A 25,283-nucleotide genomic window follows, 5' to 3' on the forward strand; every position below is an offset into this window, starting at 1 on the left:
GTCTCTCCCTCTGCCTCTCCCTCTGCCTCTCCCTCTCCCTCTCCCTCTCCCTCTCCCTCTCCCTCTCCCTCTCCCTCTCCCTCTCCCTCTCCCTCTCCCTCTCCCTCTCCCTCTCCCTCTCCCTCTCCCTCTCCCTCTCCCTCTCCCTCTCCCTCTCCCTCTCCCTCTCCCTCTCCCTCTCCCTCTCCCTCTCCCTCTGTCTCTGCCTCTGTCTCTGTCTCTCCCTCTCCCTCTCCCTCTCCCTCTCCCTCTCCCTCTCCCTCTCCCTCTCCCTCTCCCTCTCCCTCTCCCTCTCCCTCTCCCTCTCCCTCTCCCTCTCCCTCTCCCTCTCCCTCTCCCTCTCCCTCTCCCTCTCCCTCTCCCTCTCCCTCTCCCTCTCCCTCTCCCTCTCCCTCTCCCTCTCCCTCTCCCTCTCCCTCTGCCTCTGCCTCTCCCTCTCCCTCTCCCTCTCCCTCTCCCTCTCCCTCTCCCTCTCCCTCTCCCTCTCCCTCTGCCTCTGCCTCTGCCTCTGCCTCTCCCTCTGCCTCTGCCTCTCCCTCTCCCTCCGCCTCTCTCTCTGCCTCTCTCTCTGCCTGTGTGTGTGGGCGTCCCAGTTGAGCAGCAGGTGGGAGTGCTTCTTTGCCTTTACTGCCCGCCCCGTGCAGACCAGACTTGCCCAAACCTGCCTGCTCACAGTATCCCTGTTTCACTTCCTCCACCCACTTCCTGACAGTGCGAGGAGGCTGCACACGCTACATGAATGAACAGCTGAGCGGGGCAGGCGGGCAGAGGTAGTGGGCAGCTTGCCAGTGTGTGAAGGCCAGGGTAGGGAGAGGGGCAGAGACTGAGTGAGTGTGTGAGTGAGTGTGTGAGCTGGTGATCACTATGCCCGTGTGCTGTGTGTGGCTGGTGCTGCTGCTGTTCTGCTGCCAGCTTGTGAGTCTCTGTGAGGCAGGGATACAGGCGGGCAGCGTGGATGGATCGGAGCCCACCCTGCCCAGTAACGGCACTGACAGCTCCTCACCCACAGCGGGCAGAGGAACCCACATCACAGGAGCAGCGTCCACCCGCCAACAACCTGCTTCAGGTGAGCGTCTCTGTAACGGCTGAGAACACAGCGCTGTGGGCAGGGTCAGGGTCAGGGGCAGTGGTCAGTCATTGAGATGTACAGTATGGAAGCAGGCTCTTTGGCCCAACTAGTCCATGCTGACCAAGAAGCCCTGTCTGAGCTGGCCCGACCTGCCTGCATTTGGCCATCCATATACTAAAACCCTCGTTTGTTTGTTTGTTTGTTCCTGAACTACAGACAAAACAGTTCACGATAGCGCGACAATTTTAGGCCCACCTTACTCACCGTCGACCCTTTGGTGCTAATGGAAGAGGTTTCATTGAAATCGGTGTTAAATCTTTAAAGTTATTCACATTTTAAAGTTTAAATCTATCTCCTAGGGAGGGAGGGGGGAACAAGGGAGGGAGGGAGGGGGGTGTAGTGAGGGGGGAGGGGAAGGGGGGAGGGGGAGATGGAGGGAGTGGTGAAGGGGAGGGAGGGGGAGGGAGAGGGGAGGGAGAGGGGAGTGGGGGACCAATGCAGGAGAAGTTTGGCCCCAACAGGTCCACCTGGTCTAGTATCTCTCGAAACCTGTCCTATCCACGTACCTGTCCAAATGTTTTTAAAATGTTGTTATAGTCCCTGCATCAAAGACCTCCTCTGGCAGCTTGTTCCAGACACCCACCACCCTCTGCTTGAAAAAATTACCCCTTGGGTTCCTATTAAAATCTTTCCCCTCTCACCTTAAACCGTTGTCCTCTGGCTCACGATTTCCCTAGTCTGGGCAAAACTCTGCATTTAATACACTTGTTGTCTGGGAAAAAGATTCACCCTGTTTATTCCGTCATTAAACATGGGAATAACTAAGAGATTACGACACCAAGATTTTTCAGATAACTTTTTATTTTCATTTTCAAATAATTGTTCAGTTCAGGGAATGTTCAGAAACGTATAAGATTATTAAGGGGTTGGACACGTTAGAGGCAGGAAACATGTTCCCAATGTTGGGGGAGTCCAGAACCAGGGGCCACAGTTTAAGAATAAGGGGTAGGCCATTTAGAACAGAGATGAGGAAAAACTTTTTCAGTCAGGGAGTTGTAAATCTGGAACTCTCTGCCTCAGAGGGCAGTGGAGGCCAATTCTCTGAATACATTCAGGAGAGAGCTAGATAGAGCTCTTAAGGATAGCGGAGTCAGGGGGTATGGGGAGAAGGCAGGAACGGGGTACTGATTGAGAATGATCAGCCATTATCACATTGAATGGCGGTGCTGGCTCGAAGGGCCGAATGGCCTACTCCTGCACCTATTGTCTATTGTCTATAAATATCAGAGTGCTGGAGTAACTCAGCGGGTCAGGCAGCACCTGTGGAGAACATGGATAGTTGACTTTTCGGGTCAGGATCCTTCTTCAGACTGATGAAGGGTCCTGACCGGAAACATCACCGATCAATATCCTTCTGAGATGCTGCATGACCTGCTGAGTTACTCCAGCACTTTGTGTTTTGAACAAGATTACAGCATCTGCAGTTCCTTGTGTAAACAGCAAGAGTATTTTGGCAATTATCACAGGGAGTTTTTGGAAATTACAGCATGCTGCTCATTAGAGATTACAGATGGGTGAAGTTTGGAAATTAGAGCAGGCGAAGTTGCAACATGGTGAATGTTCAGCATCACAGAGATGTACAGCACAGAATTGTTTACTGTATGCCATGTTGTTTCTTGCAACAACGCTCCAAGGCACATTCCTTGTATGTGGAATTCTCTGCCTCAGAGGGCAGTGGAGGCCAATTCTCTGAATACATTCAAGAGAGAGCTAAATAGAGCTCTTAAGGATAGAGGAGTCAGGGGGTATGGGGAGAAGGCAGGGACGGGGTACTGATTGAGAATGATCAGCCATGATCACATTGAATGGCGGTGCTGGCTCGAAGGGCCGAATGGCCTACTCCTGCACCTATTGTCTATTGTCTATATATAAGCTAATCAAATTTATTCAAATTCAATTCAGGAACAGCCCCTTGGGCCCAATCTGTCCTTGGCAACAGAGGGGCAGGTGGTTCTGAACGTCGCGTGTGCCTGCATCTGACCCACATCCCTAAACCTTGCCTCTCATTGCATCAGTCCAAAGGTTATGTCAACATCGTGACTGTTCCCATCTCCACCACTTCCTCTTACATAGAAACACAGAAAATAGGTGCAGGAGTAGGCCATTCGGCCCTTCGAGCCTGCACCGCCATTCAATATGATCATGGCTGATCATCCAGCTCAGTATCCCGTACCTGCCTTCTCTCCATACCCCCTGATCCCTTTAGCCACAAGGGCCACATCCTTCTCCATCTTAAATATAGCCAATGAACTGGCCTCAACTATCTTCTGTGGCAGAGAATTCCACAGACTCACCACTCTCTGTGTGAAGAAATGTTTTCTCATCTCGGTCCTAAAAGACTTCCCCCTTATCCTTAAGCTGTGACCCCTGGTTCTGGACTCCCCCAACATCGGGAACAATCTTCTCGCATCTAGCCTCTCCAACCCCTTAAGAATTTTATATGTTTCTATAAGATCCCCTCTCAGTCTTCTAAATTCCAGCGAGTATAAGCCGAGTCTATCCAGTCTTTCTTCATATGAATGTCCTGCCATCCCAGGGATCAATCTGGTGAACCTTCTCTGTTCTCCCTCTAAGGCTAGAATGCCTTTACTCAGATTAGGAAACCAGAACTGTACACAATACTCCAGGTGCGGTCTCACCAAGGCCTTGTACAACTGCAGCAGAACCTCCCTGCTCCTATATTCAAATCCTCTTGTTATGAATGCTAACATACCATTCGCTTTCTTCACTGCCTGCTGCACCTGCACGCTTGCTTTCAATGACTGGTGCACCATGACACCCAGGTCACGTTGCATCTCCCCTTTTCCTAATTGGCCACCATTCAGGTAATACTCTGCTTTCCTGTTCTTGCCACCAAAGTGGATAACCTCACATTTATCCACATTATATTGCATCTGCCATGCATTTGCCCACTCGCCTAATCTATCCAAGTCACTCTGCAGCCTCCTAGCATCCTCTTCGCAGCTAACACTGCCCCCCAGCTTCGTGTCATCCGCAAACTTAGAGATGTTGCATTCAATTCCCTCGTCCAAATCATTAATATATATTGTAAATAGCTGGGGTCCCAGCATTGAGCCTTGCGGTACCCCACTAGTCACTGCCTGCCATTCCGAAAAGGACCCGTTTATTCCTACTCTTTGCTTCCTGTCCGCCAACCAATTCTCTATCCACCTCAACACTGAACCCCCAATACCGTGTGCTTTAAGTTTGTACACCAATCTCCTATGTGGGACATTGTCGAAGGCCTTCTGAAAGTCGAGATATAACACATCGACTGGTTCTCCCTTATCCACTCTACTAGTTACATCCTCGAAAAATTCTATAAGATTCGTCAGACATGATTTGCCTTTCATAAATCCATGCTGACTTTGTCCGATGATTTCACCATTTTCCAAATGTGCTGCTATGCCATCTTTAATAACTGACTCTAGCATTTTCCCCACTACCGATGTTAGACTAACTGGTCTGTAATTCCCCGTTTTCTCTCTCCCTCCCTTTTTGAAAAGTGGGGTTACATTAGCTACCCTCCAATCCTCAGGAACTACTCCAGAATCTAAAGAGTTTTGAAAAATTATCACTAATGCATCCACTATTTCTGGGGCTACCTCCTTAAGCACTCTGGGATGCAGCCCATTCCGTACATTCACCGCCCTCTGTGTGAACAACTTGCCCTTCAGGTCCTAAAGGGCGGCACCATGGTCAAACACCCAGATACACTAGAGCCACAGAGTGATACAGTGTGGAAACAGGCCCTTCACAGAGTCACAGAGTGATACAGTGTGGAAACGGGCCCTTCATAGAGTGATACAGTGTGGAAACGGGCCCTTCATAGAGTCACAGAGTGATACAGTGTGGAAACAGGCCCTTCATAGAGTGATACAGTGTGGAAACGGGCCCTTCATAGAGTCACAGAGTGATACAGTGTGGAAACAGGCCCTTCATAGAGCCACAGACTGACACAGCGTGGAAACAGGCCCTTCATAGAGCCACAGACTGACACAGCGTGGAAACAGGCCCTTCATAGAGCCACAGACTGACACAGCGTGGAAACAGGCCCTTCGGACCAACATGCCCACACTGGCCAACATGTAGCCAGCACTCCAGCACTCTGTGAAATGTCACCTATCCATGTTCTCCACAGATGCTGCCTGACCCGCTGAGTTACTCCAGCACTCTGTGAAACGTCACCTATCCATGTTCTCCACAGATGCTGCCTGAGCCGCTGAATTACTCCAGATTTAAAGAGGACTTTTGAGATACAGTGTGGAAACAAGCCTACGCATCCGTGCAGCCTAGTTATCACCCCTATCTCACACACTAGGGACAATGTACAATTTTTACCAAAGCAAATTAACCCACAATCCCATACATCTTTGGAGTGTGGGAAGAAACCAGAGCACCCGGACAAAACCCACGCAGTCACAGGGAGAACAAACAAATTCCCTGCAGACAACACCTGTAGTCAGGATAGAACCCGGGTCTCTGGTGCTGTGAAGCAGCAACTCTACCGATGCGCCACCGTGCCACCTCAATAACTTATGAAGCCAGCAGGTTGTGCCACTGCCTGGGAACGAAAACTGTAGGATTAGTGCAAAAAATCATGAGAGGAATAGATCGGGAAGATGCACAGAATATCTTGTGCAGAGTAGGGGAATTGAGGACCAGAGGACAAGGTGAAGGGGAAAAGATTTAATAGGAATCTGAGGGGTAACTTTTTAACACAAAGATTGGTGGGTGTATGGAACAAGCTGCCTGAGGAGGTAGTTGAGGCTGGGACTATCCAACGTTTAAGAAACAGTTAGACAGGTGCATGGATAGGACAGGTTTGGAGGGATATGGACCAAACACGTGCAGGTGGGACTAGTGTAGCTGGGACATACAAACATAGAAAATAGGTGCAGGAGTAGGCTATTTGGCCCTTCGAGCCAGCACCGCCATTCATTGTGATCATGGCTGATCATCCACCATCAATAACCCGTGCCTGCCTTCCCATATCCCTTGATTTCACTAGCCGCTAGAGCTCTATCTAATTCTCTTTTAAATGCATCCAGTGAATTGGCCTCCTGTGGCAGAGAATTCCACAAATTCACAACTCTCTGGGTGAAAAGGTTTTTTCTCTCCTCAGTTTTAAATTGCCTCCCCTTTATTTTTAGACTGTCGACCCTGGTTCTGGACTCTCCCAACATTGGGAACATTTTTCCTGCATCTAGTTTGTCCAGTTCTTTCATAATTTTATACGTCTCTATAAGATCCTCACTCATCCTTCTAAACTGCAGTGAATACAAGCCCTGTCTTTCCAATCTTTCCTCGTATGGCAGTCCCACCATCCCGGAGATTAACCTTGTGAACCTACGCTGCACTGCCTCAATAGTAAGGACGTCCTTCCTCAAATTAGGAGACCAAAACTGCACACAATACTCCAGATGTGGTCTCACCAGGGCCCTATACAAGCGCAGAAGGACCTCATACTCAAATCCTCTCATTATGATAGGTGTTGGAGGAAGACACGTTAGTGGCATTTAAAAGGCACATAGATTAGTGGGGAGTTCAGTTTAGTTTATTGTCACATGTACAGAGGTACAGTGAAAAGCATTTGTTGCATGCTAACCAGCCAAAGAAAGAGTATATATGATTACAATCGTGCCCTCCACAGTGTACAAATACATGATAAGGGAATAATGTGAATAACATTTAGTACAAACTCAAGCCAGTAAAATCTGATCAAAGATAGTCTGAAGATCTCCAATGAGGTAATAATAGTTCAGGACTGCCTCTAGTTTGTGAGAGGATGGTTCAGTTGCCTGATTACAGCCGGGGAGAAACTGTCCCTGAATCTGGAGGTGTGCGTTTTCACACTTCTGCACCTTTTGCCCGAAGGGAGAGGGGAGAAGAGGGAGTGGCCGGGGTGAGACTGGTCCTTGATGATGCTGCTGGCCTTGCCGAGGCAGCGTGAGGTGTAGATGGAGTCAATGGAAGGGAGGTTGGTTTGTGTGATGGTCTGGGCTGCTGGCCTTGCCGAGGCAGCGTGAGGTGTAGATGGAGTCAATGGAAGGGAGGTTGGTTTGTGAGATGGTCTGGGCTGCTGGCCTTGCCGAGGCAGCGTGAGGTGTAGATGGAGTCAATGGAAGGGAGGTTGGTTTGTGAGATGGTCTGGGCTGCTGGCCTTGCCGAGGCAGCGTGAGGTGTAGATGGAGTCAATGGAAGGGAGGTTGGTTTGTGTGATGGTCTGGGCTGTGTCCACAATTTGCTCAATTTCCTGCGGTCTTGGATGGAGCTGTTGCCAACAGCTGGGTTACGTGCAGGTAGATAGTTGGCATCATGTTGGGCTCAGACATTGTGGGTGTGAGGGACTGTCCCTGTGCTGTACTGTTCCCTGTGTAACCGCCGGAATGAAGCTCTTCCTGAATCTGGTGACACGCTTCCATACGTGTGCCTGCCGTGTGAGGGGAGAAAAGTCAAGCGTGTTTTATTATCATATGTCCCAGCTATAGGGTTGCCAACTTTCTAACTCCCAATGACAGGGCAAGGTGACGTCACCACCCCGCGCCCCACGTGACTTCACCCAGCCAGCGGCCATGTGCTCCCACTCCACCAATGGCGGCCGCCTGGGCGGGGAGGCGGGTTGCTACGCAACCTCCGTTCGGTGAACACACTCAACCCCATTCCCCAAACACACTCCATTAGTCTACACTGTCCGGGCCTACAGCGTCCGGGCCTACAGCGTCCGGGCCTATAGCGTCCGGGCCTACAGTGTCCAGGCCTACAGCGTCCGGGCCTACAGCGTTCGGGCCTACAGCGTCCGGGCCTACAGCGCCCCTCGGGCATAATACGGGACAAGGGCGGTCTCGTATGGGACAAGCCAATTTAGCCCAAAATACGAGATTTCCCGGCAGGCGGGGACACTGGGCTGTGTGATGGACCAGGTCAAGTGCAGGCGGGGACACTGGGCTGTGTGATGGACTGGGTGCAGGTAGGGACACTGGGCTGTGTGATGGACCGGGTCAAGTGCAGACGGGGACACTGGGCTGTGTGATGGACTGGGTGAAGTGCAGGCGGGGACACTGGGCTGTGTGATGGACCGGGTCAAGTGCAGGCGGGGACGCTGGGCTGTGTGATGGACTGGGCTCTTCACATCTCTCTGCGTTTTTTCCTTTCACTTCCTGGTAGGGACGCCAACTTTCTAACTCCCAAATACGGGACAAGGTGACGTCACCGCCCCGCACCCCACGTCACCTCACCCAGCCAGCGGCCAAGTGTTCCCGCTCCACCAATAGCGGCCGTCTGGGCCGGGAGGTGGGTTGCTACGCAACCTCCGTTAGGCGAACACACTCGGCCCCGCTCCCCGAACACTCGGCCCTGCTCCCCAAACTCCATTAAAGTTAACGAGCTCCGTTAGCCTGAACTGCCCGGGCCTACAGTGTCGGGGCCTACAGTGGCCCACGGGCCTAATACGGGACAAGGGCGGTCCCGTACGGGACAAACAAATTTAGCCCAAAATACAGGATGTCCCGGCTAATACAGGACAGTTGGCAACCCTACTTCCTGGGGATGTGAGAGGGCCCAGACTCAGGCTGGGGTGTGGGGAGAGGAACCAGCAGAACTACCTGCTGTGCGCAACACACAGAGTGATACAGTGTGGAAACAGGCCCTTCAGCCCAACTCACCCACACCGGCCAACAATGTCCCAGCTACACTAGTCACAGAGTGATACAGTGTGGAACAGGCCCTTCAGCCCAACTTGCCCACAGCGGCCCAACAATGTTCCAGCTACACTAGTCCCACTTGCCTGCGCTTGGTCAATATCCCTCCAAACCTGTCCTATCCATGTACCTGTCTAACTGTTTCTTAAACGTTGTCATAATCCCAGCCTCAACTACCTCCTCTGGCAGCTCGTTCCATTCACCCACCACCCTCTGTGTGAAACATTTCCTTGTATCTGTGGCCGTCTCACCTTGAACCCATGCCCACCAGTATTTCAACATTTCCAGTCTGCAGCAGGGTCCTGACCCAAAACAGCGCCTGGCTGTTGCTTTCCTGAGGTGTTTCCTGGCCCTGAACCCCACTGAGGTCCTGCAGCAGTGGGGTTTAGGCTGAGCATTAGCAGTGGGGTTCAGGGTTCAGGCTGAGCATTAGCAGTGGGGTTCAGGGTTCAGGCTGAGCATTAGCAGTGGGGTTCAGAGTTCAGGCTGAGCATTAGCAGTGGGGTTCAGACTGAGCATTAGCAGTGGGGTTCAGGGTTCAGGCTGAGCATTAGCAGTGGGGTTCAGGGTTCAGACTGAGCATTAGCAGTGGGGTTCAGGGTTCAGACTGAGCATTAGCAGTGGGGTTCAGGGTTCAGACTGAGCATTAGCAGTGGGGTTCAGGGTTCAGACTGAGCATTAGCAGTGGGGTTCAGGGTTCAGGCTGAGCATTAGCAGTGGGGTTCAGGGTTCAGGCTGAGCATTAGCAGTGGGGTTCAGGGTTCAGGCTGAGCATTAGCAGTGGGGCACTGGTAGAGTTGCTGCCATCACAGCGCCAGAGACCCGGGTTCAAGTCTGGTTACAGGTGCTGTCTGTACAGAGTTTGTATGTTCTCCCTGTGACCATGTGGGTCTTCTCCAGGTGCTCCGGTTTCCTCCAAAACTCCAAAGATGTACTGTTCAGTTTAAACATAGAAACATAGAAAATAGGTGCAGGAGTAGGCCATTCGGCCCTTCGAACCAATATGATCATGGCTGATCATCCAAAATCGGTACCCCATTCCTGCTTTTTCCCCATATCCCTTGATTCCCTTAGCCCTGAGAGCTAAATCTAACTTTCTCTTGAAAACATCCAGTGAATTGGCCTCCACTGCCTTCTGTGGCAGAGAATTCCACAGATTCACAACACTCTGGGTGAAAAAGTTTTTCCTCATCTCAGTCCAAAAGAGCCTACCCCTTATTCTTAAACTGTGACCCCTGATTCTGGACTTCCCCCAACATGGGGAACATTTTTCCTGCATCTAGTCGGTCCAATCCTTTAAGAATTTTATATGTTTCTATAAGATTCCCTCTCATCCTTCTAAATTCCAGTGAATAGAAGCCCAGTCCATCCATTTTTTCATCATATGACAGTCCCGCCATCCCGAGAATTAACCTGGTGAACCTACGCTGCATTGCCTCAAAAGCAAGAATGTCCTTCCTCAAATTAGGAGACCAAACTGCACACAATACTCCAGGTGCGGTCTCACCAGGGCCCTGTACAACTACAGTAGAACCTCCTTGCTCCTGAACTCAAATCCTCTTGTTTTAGTTTATTGTCACGTGTATCGAGGTCCAGAGAAAAGCTTTTGTTGCGTGCTAACCAGTCAGCAGAAAGACAACACATGATTACAATCGAGCTATTTACAGTGTGTTGATAAATGATAAAGGGAATAACGTTTAGTGCAAGGTAAAGCCAGCAAAGTCCGATCAAGGATAGTCCGAGGGTCTCCAGTGAGGTAGATGGGAGGTCAGGACTGAGCTCTAGTTGGTGATAGGATGGTTCAGTTGCCTGATAACAGCCGGTTTATTAGGTTAATTCCCGGAATGGCGGGACTATCATATGTTGAAAGACTGGAGCGACTAGGTTTGTATACACTGGAATTTAGAAGGATGAGAGGAGATCTTATCAAAACGTATAAGATTATTAAGGGGTTGGACACGTTAGAGGCAGGAAACATGGAGTCATAGAGTCATAGAGTCATAGAGTCCTACAGCACAGAAAGAGGCCCTTCGGCCCATCGTGTCCGCGCCGCCCGTTACCAAACACAGTCTAATTTTAATCCCATTTTCCCGCATTTGGACCGTAGCCCTGAATGTTGTAGCATTTCAAGTGCCCATCCAAATGCCTCTTAAACGTTGTGAGTGTTCCCGCCTCCACCACCACCCCAGGCAGTGAGTTCCAGACTCCAACCACCCTCTGGGTGAAAAAGTTCTTTCTCGCATCCCCCCGAAACCTCCCTCCCCTTACCCTGTATCTATGTCCCCTCGTTGTTGAACTTTCCACCAGTGGAAGAAGTTCCCCGCCATCTACCTTATCTATGCCCCTCATGATCTTGTACACCTCGATCATGTCCCCTCTCAGCCTTCGCTGCTCCAGGGAAAACAACCCTAGTCTGCTCAGTCTCTCCTCATAGCCGAGGCCCTTCATCGGTGAATCTCCTCTGCACCCTCTCCAAAGCTATCACATCCTTTCTATAATGTGGTGACCAGAACTGTACACAATACTCCAGCTGTGGCCTCACCAGTGTTCTGTACAATTCCATCATTACCCCCCTACTTTTATATTCGATGCCCCGGCTAATGAAGGCCAGTAACCCATATGCCTTTTTGACCACCCTGTCCACCTGTCCTGCTGCCTTCAAGGACTTGTGTACCTGTACTCCAAGGTCCCTCTGTACCCCTGTCTTCCCTAGGGTCCTTCCATTCATGGTGCATCACCTCGCACTTTTCAGGATTAAATTCCATCTGCCACTGCTCCGCCCATCTGACCATCTCATCTATATCTTCCTGCAGCTTGCAGATCCCTTCCTCGCTATTCACCACCCCCCCCTACCTTTGTGTCATCTGCAAACTTGCTGATCATGCCCTGTACGTTGACATCCAGATCATTAATGTAGATTACAAACAGTAAGGGACCCAACACCGATCCCTGCGGCACCCCACTGGACACCGGCCTCCAGTCACAGAAGCAACCTTCTACCATCACCCTCTGCCTTCTGTCACTAAGCCAGTTTTTTATCCATTTTGCCAAGGTGCCCTGGATCCCATGGGCTCTTACCTTCTTGACTAGTCTCCTGTGTGGGACCTTGTCAAAAGCCTTACTGAAATCCATGTATACCACATCCACTGCACTACCCCCATCTACCTCCTTGGTCACCCCTTCAAAAAATTCAATCAAGTTAGTCAGACACGACCTTCCATTAACAAAGCCATGTTGACTATCCTTAATTAACCCTCGATCCTCCAAGTGAAGACTGATTCTGTCCCTCAGAATCTTTTCTAGCAGCTTCCCCACCACCGATGTCAAACTCACCGGCCTGTAGTTCCCAGGTTTATCCCTACTGCCCTTTTTAAATAATGGCACCACATTAGCTATCCTCCAGTCCTCCGGTACATCCCCTGTTGCAAGAGAGGCTCTGAAAATTTGTGCCGGAGCCCCCGCAATCTCCTCCCTTGCTTCTCTCAGCATCCTGGGATACATCTCGTCAGGGCCCGGAGACTTATCCACTTTTAAACCTGCCAGAGCCTCCAGCACCGCCTCCCTGTCAATAGCAATATGCTCCAGAACATCACAACCCTCCTGCTCCATTTCTAAGTCCGCATCGCCCTCCTCCCTCGTAAAAACAGACGCAAAAAAACATTTAAAACATCTCCTACATCCTCTGGCTCCACACACAGCTTTCCACTATGGTCCCTGATGGGCCCCACTCTTTCCCTCGTTATCCTCTTACCCTTGATATACTTATAGAACACTTTGGGATTCTCTTTTATTTTGCCCGCTAGTGCTATCTCATGGCCCCTTTTTGCTCTCCTCATTTATTTTTTAAGAACCGCCCTACACCTTCTGTATTCCTCTAATGATGTCTGTGCCTTAAGTTCTTTATGCCTTCCAAAAGCCCCCCTTTTTTTCCGAATCAATCCTACTATATCGTTCGACATCCAAGGTTCTTTGGACTTGTTTGTCCCACCCTTAAACTTTAGGGGAACATGCTTCCTCTGTACTTTTTCAATTATTCCTTTGAATAACTCCCACTGTTCTGATGCGGTCCTCCCCACGAGAAGCTGATCCCAGTTCACCAGGGCCAACTTCTGCCTTACCAGATTAAAATCGGCCATGCCCCAATTTAGAAATTTTCCCTCTGGTCCCTCTTTATCCTTTTCCATTACCACCTTAAATATCATGAATTGTGATCACTGTCACCAAAGTGCTCTGCTGCTGACACTTCAGCCACCTGTCCGGCCTCATTTCCCAAGATTAAGTCCAATACCACCCCCTCCCTTGTTGGACTTTCAACATATTGGCTCAAAAAGCCCTCCTGGATGACCCTTAGGAACTCTGCACCCTCTGGGCCCTTGACACTTTGGCTATCCCAATCAATATTCGGGAAGTTGAAATCCCCTACTATTACTACCCTGTTGTTTTCACACACCCCCGAGATTTGCCTACAAATATGTTCTTCTATTTCCCTCTGACTGTTTGGGGGTCTGTAGTATACACCCAGTAAGGTGCATGCCCCTTTTCTATTTCTCAATTCCACCCAAATAGCCTCATTTGAGGAACCCACTAATATGTCATCCCTTCTTACAGCAGAAATAGATTATTTGATTAATACTGCAACACCCCCTCCCCTTTTTCCCTGCTCTCTGTCTCTCCTGAAGATTCTATATCCTGGAATATTTGAGCTGCCAGTCCTGCCCTTCCTTCAACCAGGTTTCAGTAATGGCAACAATGTCGTACTCCCATGTGTTCAGTAACACCTTCAATTCATCCCCCTTGCTTCCAATACTCCTTGCATTAAAATAAATGCCGTTCAGACTTGCCCTACCCCATTGTGCTGGGGCATTCTTGTTCTGCCTCCCAATCTGACCAGTTTTTTCCTCTATATTTACCTTCTCCTCACCCCCTATACTAGCTCCATGCTATATCCCAACCCCCTGCCAAATTAGTTTAAACCCTCCCCAACAATGCTAGCAAACCTACCCGCCAGGATATTGGTCCCCCTCTGGTTAAGGTGGAGACCGTCCGGCCTATACAGTTCCCACCTTTCCCAGAAACAGGCCCAATTATCCAGAAAAACGAATCCCTCCCCCCTGCTCCAACTCCTGAGCCACGCATTAAGCTGCTCTAATAATAATAATAATAATAATGCATTACATTTATATAGCGCTTTTCATATACTCAAAGACGCTTTACAGAGATTTAGAGAACATAGGGAAATGAATAAATAGATAAATAAGTAAATAAGTAAACGAACAGAGAAAGGAGACAGAAGGTGAGGTGACCTTCAGTGGTTGAAGGCAGTACTGAACAGGTGAGACTTCAGCGATGTTTTGAATGTGGTGAGTGTGGAGGAGTCTCTGACGGTTTGGGGTAGTGAGTTCCATAGGGTGGGAGCAGCGATGGAGAAAGCCCTGTCCCCCCAGGATCTGAGTTTGGTCCGGATGTGGGAGGATAGGAGATTGGCAGCAGCAGAGCGGAGGGTGCAGGTGGGAGTGTGCCTGTGGAGGAGGTCGGTCAGGTAGGATGGGGCCAGGTTATGGAGGGCTTTGTAGGTCATGAGGAGGATTTTGTACTGGATTCTCTGGGGGATGGGGAGCCAGTGGAGTTTGTAAAGGACGGGGGTGATATGGTCACGGATCGGGGTGTGGGTGAGTAGACGGGCAGCGGAGTTTTGAATGTATTGAAGTTTACTGATGATTTTTGAGGGTGCGCCATAGAGGAGGCTGTTGCAGTAGTCCAGACGGGAGGTGATGAAGGCGTGGATGAGGGTTTCTGCAGCTGTGGAGGAGAGGGATGGACGGAGACGGGCAATGTTTTTGAGGTGGAAGAAGGCTGTCTTTGTGATGTGTTTGATGTGTTTGTCGAAGGAGAGGGTTTGGTTAAAGATGATTCCAAGATTCCGGATGTGAGGTGAGGTGGATACTGGGAGACCATCAATGTTGAGGATGAAGTTTTGGGTGGATTTGGTGAGCGTTTTTGGACCAATGATGATGATTTCAGATTTGTTGCAGTTGAGTTTGAGGAAATTTGATTGAAGCCAAGATTTTATTTCAGTGATGCAGTTTGTCAGTGTAGAGTGTGTGGTGGAGGAGATTTACTTGGTGGAGATGAGGAGCTGGATATCATCGGCGAAGCAGTGGAAGTTGAGACCATGACGGCGGATTAATTGACCAAGGGGGAACAGGTAGAGGATGAAGAGGAGGGGGCCAAGGACTGAGCCTTGGGGGACACCTTGGGGGAGGGGAGCGGTGGGGGATTTACAGTTGTTAATGGAGATGAACTGGTGCCTGTCAGAGAGGTAAGATTTGAACCAGGATAGGGCTGTGCCGGTGATGTTAAGGGAGGTTTCAAGTCGGGTGAGGAGAATTCTATTTCTATACTCACTAGCTCGTGGCACAGGGAGTAATCCAGAGATTACAACCTTAGATGTCCTGCACTTCAATCCTCTACCTAGCTCCCTAAATTCTTGTTTCAGGACCTCATCACTCGTTTTACCAATGTCGTTGGTTCCAATGTGTACAATGACCTCTGACTGGTTCCCCTCCCCCTTCAGGATGCCCTGCAGCCGTTCCCTGACATCCTTGACACTGGCACCAGGGAGGCAACAGACCATCCGGGTCTCCCGACTGCGTCCACAGAATCGCCTATCTGACCCCCTCACTATAGAGTCCCCTATTACTATCGCTCTCTTCTTCCTTTCCCTACCCTTCTGAGCAACAGGGCCGGACTCCGTGCCAGAGGCCCGGGCACCGTCGCTGCCCCCAGGTAGGCTATACTCCCCAACAACACCTAAACAGGAGTATTTATTGCCAAGGGGTACATCCACTGGGGTACTCTCCAGTCCCTGCCTCTGCTCCTTGCCCCCCCTAACCATGACCCACTTGTTTACCTCCCGTGGTCTTGGAGTGACCACCTCTCTATAACTCCTGTCTATAACCTCCTCACTCTCCCTGACCAGACGGAGGTCATCAATCTGCCGCACCAGGTTCCTAATACGGTCCCTTAGGAGCCCCATCTCGTCACACCTGGCGCAGATGTGGATGTCTGGAAGACTATCAGACTCCCAGATTCCCCACATCCGACACCCAGAACAATAAACTGCCCTAGCACTCATACTCCCCCTTAACTGGGAATGTTGCGGAGTGGTCAGCTCCAACCGCTCCAACCACTCCTGGGCCTCTGTAATACAAAGCCCCGTGCTCGGTTTCCGAAAATTGCCGCCTGGACGCTACTCCAACCGCTCCAACCGCCCACCCAAAAGAACTGAGTGATCTCCTGGGAGAGGCGAGAAACCGGATTAAAAACCCAGGCCAATTTGGGAAAAAAAATCCGGGAAATTCCTCTCCGACCCCAAGCTAGGCGATCGAAACTTGTCCGGGAGATCACACAGGTCTTACTCCTTACTATCCCCACACAATATTACGGTCTCTGCTCTCTCTCACATGTTCCCTGAATCTGGCCTTGAAGAGGAGCAGTTGTTTTTACACTTCTCTCCCTCTTGCCTGATGATGACTGAGATGAGGAAAACTTTTTTCAGTCAGAGAGTTGTGAATCTGTGGAATTCTCTGCCTCAGAAGGCAGTGGAGTCCAATTCTCTGAATGCATTCAAGAGAGAGCTGGATAGAGCTCTTAAAGATAGCGGAGTCAGGGGGCATGGGGAGAAGGCAGGAACGGGGTACTGATTGAGAATGATCAGCCATGATCACATTGAATGGCGGTGCTGGCTCGAAGGGCCGAATGGTCTCCTCCTGCACCTATTGTCTATTGTCTATAGTACCCCGTTCCTGCCTTCTCCCCATACCCCCTGACTCCGCTATCATTAAGAGCTCTATCTAGCTCTTTCTTCAATGCATTCAGAGAATTGGCCTCCACTGCCTTCTGAGGCAGAGTATTCCACAGATTTACAACTCTCTGACTGAAAAGGTTTTTCCTCATCTCCGTTCTAAATGGCCGACCCCTTATTCTTAAACTGTGGCCCCTGGTTCTGGACTCCCCCAACATTGGGAACATGTTTCCTGCCTCTAACGTGTGCAATCCCTTAATAATTTTATATGTTTCAATAAGATCCCCTCTCATCCTTCTAAATTCCAGTGTATACAAGCCTAGTTGCTCCAGTCTTTCAACATACGACAGTCCCGCCATTCCGGGAATTAACCTGCATGCCCTCAATAGCAAGAATATCCTTTCTCAAATTTGGAGACTAAAACTGCACACAGTACTCCAGGTGCGGTCTCACTAGGGCCCTGTACAACTGCAGAAGGACCTCTTTGCTCCTATACTCAACTCCTCTTGTTATGAAGGCCAACATTCCATTGGCTTTCTTCACTGCCTGCTGTACCTGCATGCTTCCTTTCAGTGACTGATGCACTAGGACACCCAGATCACGTTGTACGTCCCCTTTTCCTAACTTGACACCATTCAGATAATAATCTGCCTTCCTATTCTTACCATCAAAGTGGATAACCTCACACTTATCCACATTAAACTGCATCTGCCATGCATCTGCCCACTCACACAACCTGTCCAAGTCACCCTGCAACCTCATAGCATCTTCCTCACAGTTCACACTACCACCCAGCTTTGTATCATCTGCAAATTTGCTAATGGCACTTTTAATCCCTTCACCCAACATGGAATGGCGGTGCTGGCTCAAAGGGCCGAGTGGCCTCCTCCTGCACCTATTGTTCACCATTCAGTCAGACGATCGATCCCCCTCCTGTACTCTGACTCCTCGTTACCCGTAACTTGTCCGACCTTGGTGGTGTGTGTGAATTTAAAGACCACATTGGGGCCGTGTCCGGCGACACAGCCAGGGGTGTAGAGTGGGCAGAGCAAAGCGGCACGGTGGCGCAGCGGTAGAGTTGCCGCCTTACAGCCTTACAGCACTTACAGCGCCGGAGATTCGGGTTCCATCCTGACTACGGTGCTGTCTGTACGGAGTTTATACGTTCTCCCCGTGACCTGCATCGGTTTTCTCCGAGATCTTCCGTTTCTTCCCACACTCTAATGAGTTTTTAGGTTAATTGGCTTGGTATAAATTTTAAAAAATGATTCCTCCTGTAGGATAGTGTTAATGTGTGGTGAGCGCTGGTCGGTGTGGACTCGGTGGGTTGAAGGGCCTGTTTCCGTGCTGTAACTAGGTTAGCTGGGACACCTCGTATTTTGGGTTAAATTGGCTTGTCCCGTATGGAACCGCCCTTGTCCCGTATTAGGCCCGGACACTGTAGGTCCGGACAGTGTAGTAGGAAAAAAAAACTGCTGATGCTGGTTAAAATCTGTGCCTACCTTCAGGACAGTGTAGGCCCTAACGCAGGTTGCATAGCAACCCGCCTCCCGGTCCGCGTGGCTGCCATTGGTGGAGCGGGAGCACGTGGCCGCTGGCTGGGTGAGGTCACGTGGGGCGCGAGGTGGTGACGTCACCTTGTCCCGTATTTGGGATTGCTATAGTTGCCACCCCTGGCTATAACTCTAAACTAAACTAAACTGAGCAGGCGACTGAGCACACAGTCTTTCATGAAATATGGGTTTTGATGACAAACCCCTGGTTTCACGTTGACTGATACCTGCACCAGTGACTCGGATTTAAATTCCCCAGTTGCCACAGTGACCTGGCTGGTGGCCCAGTTAATGAACCCTGAATCTGGGCCACTGTAGGAGTTGCCACAACTGCCCTTGATGAGTCAAACGCTCTCCTCATTGTTCCTGATCCCTGCGTTTAACTGCATCCCGTGAGGACCCAGCCAGGACCAGTATGATGACCGCAGTAGAGGCTGTCGTTGTTGCAAGAACGGGTTGGGATCATGGCCCAGCACTCTGAATCTCCAGCTCTGGTAACAAGTCAGAACTTGTTCTCGCAAAAGTGTGGCAACTCAATCATGACTGCTCAAGATGTGTTCACTTCACGGAAACACTCACCCAGAGGATGTCAAGGCCATGTACAGAGAAGATAATGTTGGGGCTCAGCAACTGGGGAGAAAGCAAAGTTCCCTCAACTGGAGGTGTGTGTAGCCTTCCTTCAGAGCTGGCCAGTACACACAGTGGTTTAGTTGGAGATACAACGTGGAAGCAGGCCCTTCGGCCCACCGAATCTACAATTCCATCACAGTGAGGAGGTGACTGGAGGAGACTCACTGTGATGGATGTTTCTTTTTGTTTGATTGTGTGTGTTATTGCTTATTTTTATTGGTCTTATTGTTGGACTGTGGGTAATCTTTCATTTCACTGCACATTTATGTGTATGTGAGAAATAAACTTGACTTGATTTGACCAGCACGGTCACCCCTCCCACTAGCCCACACAATAGGGACAATTAACCTACAAACCAGGACAGCTTTGCAGTGTGGGAGAAAACCTTTGTGCTCACGGGGAGAAGGTACAAACTCCATACAGACAGCACCTGTAGTCAGGATGGAACCCGTGTCTGGCGCTGTGAGGCAGCAACTCTGCTACTGCCACCGTGCTACAGTATAAACTGTGTCACTGTAAATGTTGGCCATCTGAAGTTGTTGAATTTCACATTAAATCTCAAGGCTATAAGTTACCCAGTTGGAAATGTCTGAGTTTCTTTGAGTGCGGATCCCTGGGACTGGGCAACAGTTCACATGATGGAAGCACCCATTTCATGAAGCTCACCCCCACAGCCTGGAACAGAGTCACCCGGCATGGAAACAGGCCCTTCAGCTAGGGGTGCCAATTATCTCACTCCCAAATAAGGGACAAAAGGTGACGTCACCGCCCCGCACCCCACGTGACCTCACCCAGCTAGTGGCCACGTGCTCCCACTCCAACAATGGCAGTCCCCGGGCCGGGAGGCGGTTTACTACGCAGCCTCCGTTAGGCGGCGCCCGGGCCTACAGTGTCCGGGCTTACAGCGTCCGGGCCTACACTGTCCGGGCCTATAGCAACCCCCGGGCCTACAGTGTCCGGGCCTACAGCACCCTCCAGGCCTACAGTGTCTGGGCCTACACTCAGGTTCAATCCTGACTACGGGTGCTGCACTGTAAGGAGTTTGTACGTTCTCCCCGTGACCTGCTTGGGTTTACTCCGAGATCTTCGGTTTCCTCCCACACTCCAAAGACGTACAGGTATGTAGGTTAATTGGCTGGGTAAATGTAAAAATTGTCCCTAGTGGGTGTAGGATAGTGTTAATGTACGGGGATCACTGGGCGGCACGGACTTGGAGGGCCGAAAAGGCCTGTTTCCGGCTGTATGTATATGATATGATATGATACACTGTCCGGGTCTACAGCGACCCCCTGGCCTACAGTGTCCAGGCCTACAGCGCCCCCTGGACCTAATACCGGACAATGGTGGTCCTGTACGGGACAAACCAATTTAGTCCGATGTACATGATGTCCCAGCTAATACGGGACAGTTGGCAACCCTACCTTCAGCCCAACTTGTCCTTGCAAACCAACCAAGCAAGTACCATCTGCCCACGTTTGGCCCATTTCCCACTAAACCTTTCCTATCCATGTACCTCTCCAAAGGTCTTTTAAATGTTGTTCAGTTTAGTTTATTGTCACATGTACCGAGCGAGGTACAGTGAAAAGCTTTTTGTTGCGTGTTATCTGGTCAGCAGAAAGACAAGACATGATTACAATCAACCCATTTACAGTGTACAAATACATGATAAGGGAATAACGTTTAGTGCATGGTAAAGCCAGTAAAGTCTGATCAAGGATAGTGTGAGGGATGTCAGAGGTAGATAGTAGTTCAGCACTGCTCTCTGGTTGATTGGATGATTCAGTTGCCTGATAACAGCTGGGAAGAAACTGTCCCTGAATCTGGAGGTGTGCGTTTCCACACTTCTGTACCTCTTGCTTGATGGGAGAGGGGAGAAGAGGAAGTACATAGTGTCATAGTCTCTGCCTCAAATACGTCCTCTGGCAGCTCGTTCCATACACCCACCACCCTCTGTGTGGAAAAGTTGCCCCTCAGGTTCCTGCTAAATCTTTCCCCCCCCTCACCTTAAACCTACGTCCTCTGATTGTTGATTCCACTACCCTTGGTAAAGGACTGTGCATTAGGGTTAAGCTTCACTTTCAGGGAATGATGGCCCTGCCATTCACTCCTAGATCCCTCTGCTCTACAACACTCCCCATGGCCCTGCACTTCACCCCTCTGCTCTACAACACTCCCCATGGCCCTGCCATTCCCTCTGCTCTACAACACTCCCCATGGCCCTGCACTTCACCCCTCTGCTCTACAACACTCCCCCTGGCCCTGCCATTCCCTCTGCTCGACCACCTTGCCCCTGGCCCTGCCATTCCCTCTGCTCGACCACCTTGCCCCTGGCCCTGCCATTCCCTCTGCTCTACCACACTCCCCCTGGCCCTGCACTTCACCCCTCTGCTCAACCACACTCCCCCTGGCCCTGCCATTCCCTCTGCTCTACCACACTCCCCCTGGCCCTGCACTTCACCCCTCTGCTCTACCACACTCCCCCTGGCCCTGCCATTCCCTCTGCTCTACCACACTCCCCCTGGCCCTGCACTTCACCCCTCTGCTCTACCACACTGCCCCTGGTCCTGCCATTCCCTCTGCTCTACCACACTCCCCCTGGCCCTGCCCTTCACGCCTCTGCTCTACCACCCTGGCCCTGCCATTCCCTCTGCTCTACCACACTCCCCCTGGCCCTGCACTTCACCCCTCTACTCTACAATGGGCCTGCCATTCAATGTGTAGGTCCTGGCCTTCAATAATGTCTGTAATTTTCTCCCCTGGAGCTGTGGAGGAGGGGCCAGTGCATGTATGCAGGGCTGAATCATCTGAACTATGTGTGTCAGCCTCTTGTGTCTGGTCTTTACAGCTTGTGCTGATCCTTGTGTCTACATTGAGTTATGTCTGTGAGCTGTGGGAGGGGAATGGGAGGGTGGCGTTGAGGTGAAGGGTGGGTCAGCCATGACGTTGTAGATTCAGGAGACTTGCTGATCTGAAAGCCTGGTAAACGTCACTCCACCACCACCCCCGGCAGAACGTTCCAGACCCCCACCACCCTCTGTGTAATAACCTGCCCCTCTCACCTTAAAGAGGTGCCCTCTGGTATTTGATACCTTATCTGTGTCTCTCATAGTTGTAGAAACTGTCAAGTCCCTTAATGGGACTCTGAATGTTTAAATGTATTTGGACAACCCTACCTTCCGTCCCAATGTGCAGGAAGGATTTGGCCCACATCTCTCTAAACCTTTCCTGTCCATATACCCGACCGTGTCTTTTAAATGTTATTATGATCCCAGCCTCAACTACCTCCTCTGGCAACTCAATCCATACACCCACCACCTTCTGTGTGGAAAAAGTTGCCCCTCAGGTACCTATTAAATCTTTCCCTTCTCGCCTTAAACCTATGTCCTCTGGTTCTTGATTCCACTACTCTGGGCAAGACTGTGCATCCACCAGATCTATTCCCCTCATGATTTTATACACCTCTATAAGATCTCCCCTCATCCTCCTGCGCTCCATGGAATAGAGACCCAGCCTGCTCAACCTCTCCCTGTAGCTCACACCCTCCAGTCCTGGCAACATCCATGTAAATCTTCTCTGTACCCTGGAGGTCGTGTCTTATGAATTATGATTCCAGTCCATCCCAACCGTGGAAGAGTCCGGAACATTTCGTTCCTGGTCTTGTAATGAACATTTTGTCACGTTCATTTATAACGTTTTCACAGTTAGTTTGTTGTCTTGTCACAAGTGCTGCAAATATTTAGTTACAACGCTCGTAACTCTGCCCATCTGATATTTTTAAGTACGTTTTGCTTGTCTTTGTTCTTGTCTATTTATTTTGTTTTCCACTTCCAACTTTCACAACTGCCTGAACTTAAAGGATGTCATTAAAGTTGGAAATGGTGCAGGAGAGATTGACCAGGCTGTTCCCTGGGTTTGTGGGCTTGAGCTGCAGGGAGAGGCTGCATAGGCTGGGACTTTGTTCTTTGGAGCAGGGGAGGCTGAGGGGTGACATTGAGGTGTAAAAGATCACGAGGGGCATGGATAAAGTGAACACTCACAGTCTCTTCCCCAGGGTAGAGGATTCTATAACTAGAGGGCACAGGCTTAACGTGAGAGGGGAGAGATTTAAAAGGGAACTCGGGGATAACCTTTTCACTCAGGGGGTGGTCTGTGTGTGGAACGAGCTGCCAGAGGAAACTATAGAAGTTCGATATAAGTTTGGACTGATGCGTGGATATGAATGTTCTAGAGGGATATGGGCCAAATGCAGGCAATTGGGACTAGCCCAGTAGGCCAACTTGGCCAACTTGGTCCAAACAAAGTGGGCCAAAGGGCCTGTTTTCGTGCTGAACAGGTCTTGACTCTGAACTTCCTTGAAAGTTCCCAATGACCAGTGCTAAGTCTGCTGGGAGCAGGGTTGGGTGTGCTGGTGTCACTGGGACCAGGGTTGGGTCTGCTGATGTCATTGGGACCAGGGTTGGGTCTGTCTGCTGGGACCAGGGTTGAGTGTCCTGGGGCCAGGGTTGGGGCTGCTGGTGTCACTGGGACCAGGGTTGGGTCTGTCTGCTGGGACCAGGGTTGAGTGTCCTGGGGCCAGGGTTGGGGCTGCTGGTGTCACTGGGACCAGGGTTGGGTCTGCTGGGAACAGGGTTGGGTCTGCTGGGACCAGGGTTGGGTCTGCTGGGACCAGGGGTGGGTGTGCTGGAGGTGCTGGGACCAGGGTTGGGCGTGCTGGAGGTGGGTCCAGGGTTGGGCGTGCTGGAGGTGCTGGGACCAGGGTTGGGCGTGCTGGAGGTGCTGGGACCAGGGTTGGGTGTCCTGGGACCAGGGTGGGGCATGCTGGCAGTGCTGGGACCAGGTTTGGGTGTGCTGGGACCAGGGTTGGGCGTGCTGGGGGTGCTGGGACCAGGGTTGGGCGTGCTGGAGGTGCTGGGACCAGGGATGGGTGTCCTGGGACCAGGGTTGGGCATGCTGGCAGTGCTGGGACCAGGGTTGGGTGTGCTGGGACAAGGGTTGGGCATGCTGGGACCAGGGTTGGGTGTGCTGGAGGTGCTGGGACCAGGGTTGGGTGTGCTGGGACCAGGGTTGGGTCTGCTGGGACCAGGGATGGGTGTGCTGGAGGTGCTGGGACCAGGGTTGGGTCTGCTGGGAACAGGGTTGGGTCTGCTGGGACCAGGGTTGGGTCTGCTGGGACCAGGGATGGGTGTGCTGGAGGTGCTGGGACCAGGGTTGGGTGTGCTGGGACCAAGGTTGGGCGTGCTGGAGGTGCTGGGACCAGGGTTGGGTGTGCTGGGACCAGGGTTGGGCATGCTGGCAGTGCTGGGACCAGGGTTGGGTCTCCTGGAGGTGCTGGGAGCCTTTGCTGGAACTTGCTGGAAATTTGTGTCCACGGTTATCAGGCAAATAAACTTTAAAATAATGTCATTGTTTTATTTTCAATATTTAGTTATGGAAGAAGGAAGTCACGCTGCAGCTCTGTGGGACTTTGGGCGGGCTGCATGTGGAGTGTTGTGTGCATTTGTGGTCACCCCCATTACAGGAAGGATGGGGAGGCTTTGGAGAGGGTGAGAGGAGGTTCACCAGACGCTGCCTGGATTGGAGGGTTCAGCTACAGGGGGAAGGGTGGGGAGGGTGGGGAGGGTGGGGAGGGTGGGGAGGGGGTGGAGAGGGTGGAGAGGGTGGGGAGGGTGGGGAGGGTGGGGAGGGTGGGGAGGGTGGGGAGGGTGGGGAGGGTGGGGAGGGTGGGGAGGGTGGGGAGGGTGGGGAGGGTGGAGAGAGGGTGGAGAGGGTGGGGAGGGTGGGGAGGGTGGGGAGGGTGGGGAGGGTGGGGAGGGTGGGGAGGGTGGGGAGGGTGGGGAGGGTGGAGAGGGTGGGGAGGGTGGGGAGGGTGGGGAGGGTGGGGAGGGTGGGGAGGGTGGAGAGGGTGAGAGGGGGTTCACCAGACACTGCCTGGATTACAGGGTTCAGCTACAGGGGGAGGGTGGAGAGACGTAGAATGTTTTCTCTGGAACGCCAGAGATTGCAGGGAGACATGAGCAAAGTGATAAAATGATGAGAGGCACAGACAGGGTAGACAGTCAGAACCTTCTTCCCAGAGTGGAAATGTCAAATACTAAAGAGCACAACGTTAAGGTGAGAGGGGCAAAGTTTAAAGGAGATGTGCGGGACAAGTTATTTTTACACAGAGGGAGGTGGGGGCCTGGAACACTCTGCCAGAGGTGGTGGTGGAGGCAGATACAATAGTGGGGTGTAAGAGGCTTTTAGACAGGCATGTGGATACGCAGGGAATGGAGGGGTATGGATCACGAGCAGGTAGAGGAGATCAGTTTTACATTGTGGGCCGAAGGGCCTGTTCCTGTGCGGGACGTTTGTGTGTTTGTGTCTCTGTTTCTCTGAGTGTTATCAGTTGTGGTCCCAGTGTTCACAGCCCAGCCCTGGAACTGCACTGACCAGCAGTGATGTGTGTTCAGCCACGTGACCTGTGTTTC

The 25,283-nt window shown here is 51.3% G+C and overlaps 1 protein-coding gene across 3 annotated transcripts in view; it reads left to right on the forward strand.

Annotated features, from left to right (window-relative positions):
• Positions 1 to 837: 837 nt before the first annotated feature.
• The window catches only part of LOC144594491 (disintegrin and metalloproteinase domain-containing protein 12-like), a 108,397-nt gene continuing 83,951 nt past the window's right edge, over positions 838 to 25,283 (forward strand). For 2 of the 3 annotated variants that reach the window (XM_078401199.1, XM_078401104.1), the window contains exon 1: positions 859 to 1,066. In XM_078401199.1, the coding sequence (XP_078257325.1) occupies positions 865 to 1,066 (202 nt within the window). In that variant the 5' untranslated portion in view covers positions 859 to 864. Of the gene's footprint in view, positions 1,067 to 25,283 lie in introns of all 3 variants that reach the window. The other variant, XM_078401283.1, reaches the window with a different exon arrangement.

This window comes from Rhinoraja longicauda, chromosome 1 (assembly GCF_053455715.1).
Source record: "Rhinoraja longicauda isolate Sanriku21f chromosome 1, sRhiLon1.1, whole genome shotgun sequence".
Classification (NCBI taxonomy): Eukaryota; Metazoa; Chordata; class Chondrichthyes; order Rajiformes; family Arhynchobatidae; genus Rhinoraja; species Rhinoraja longicauda.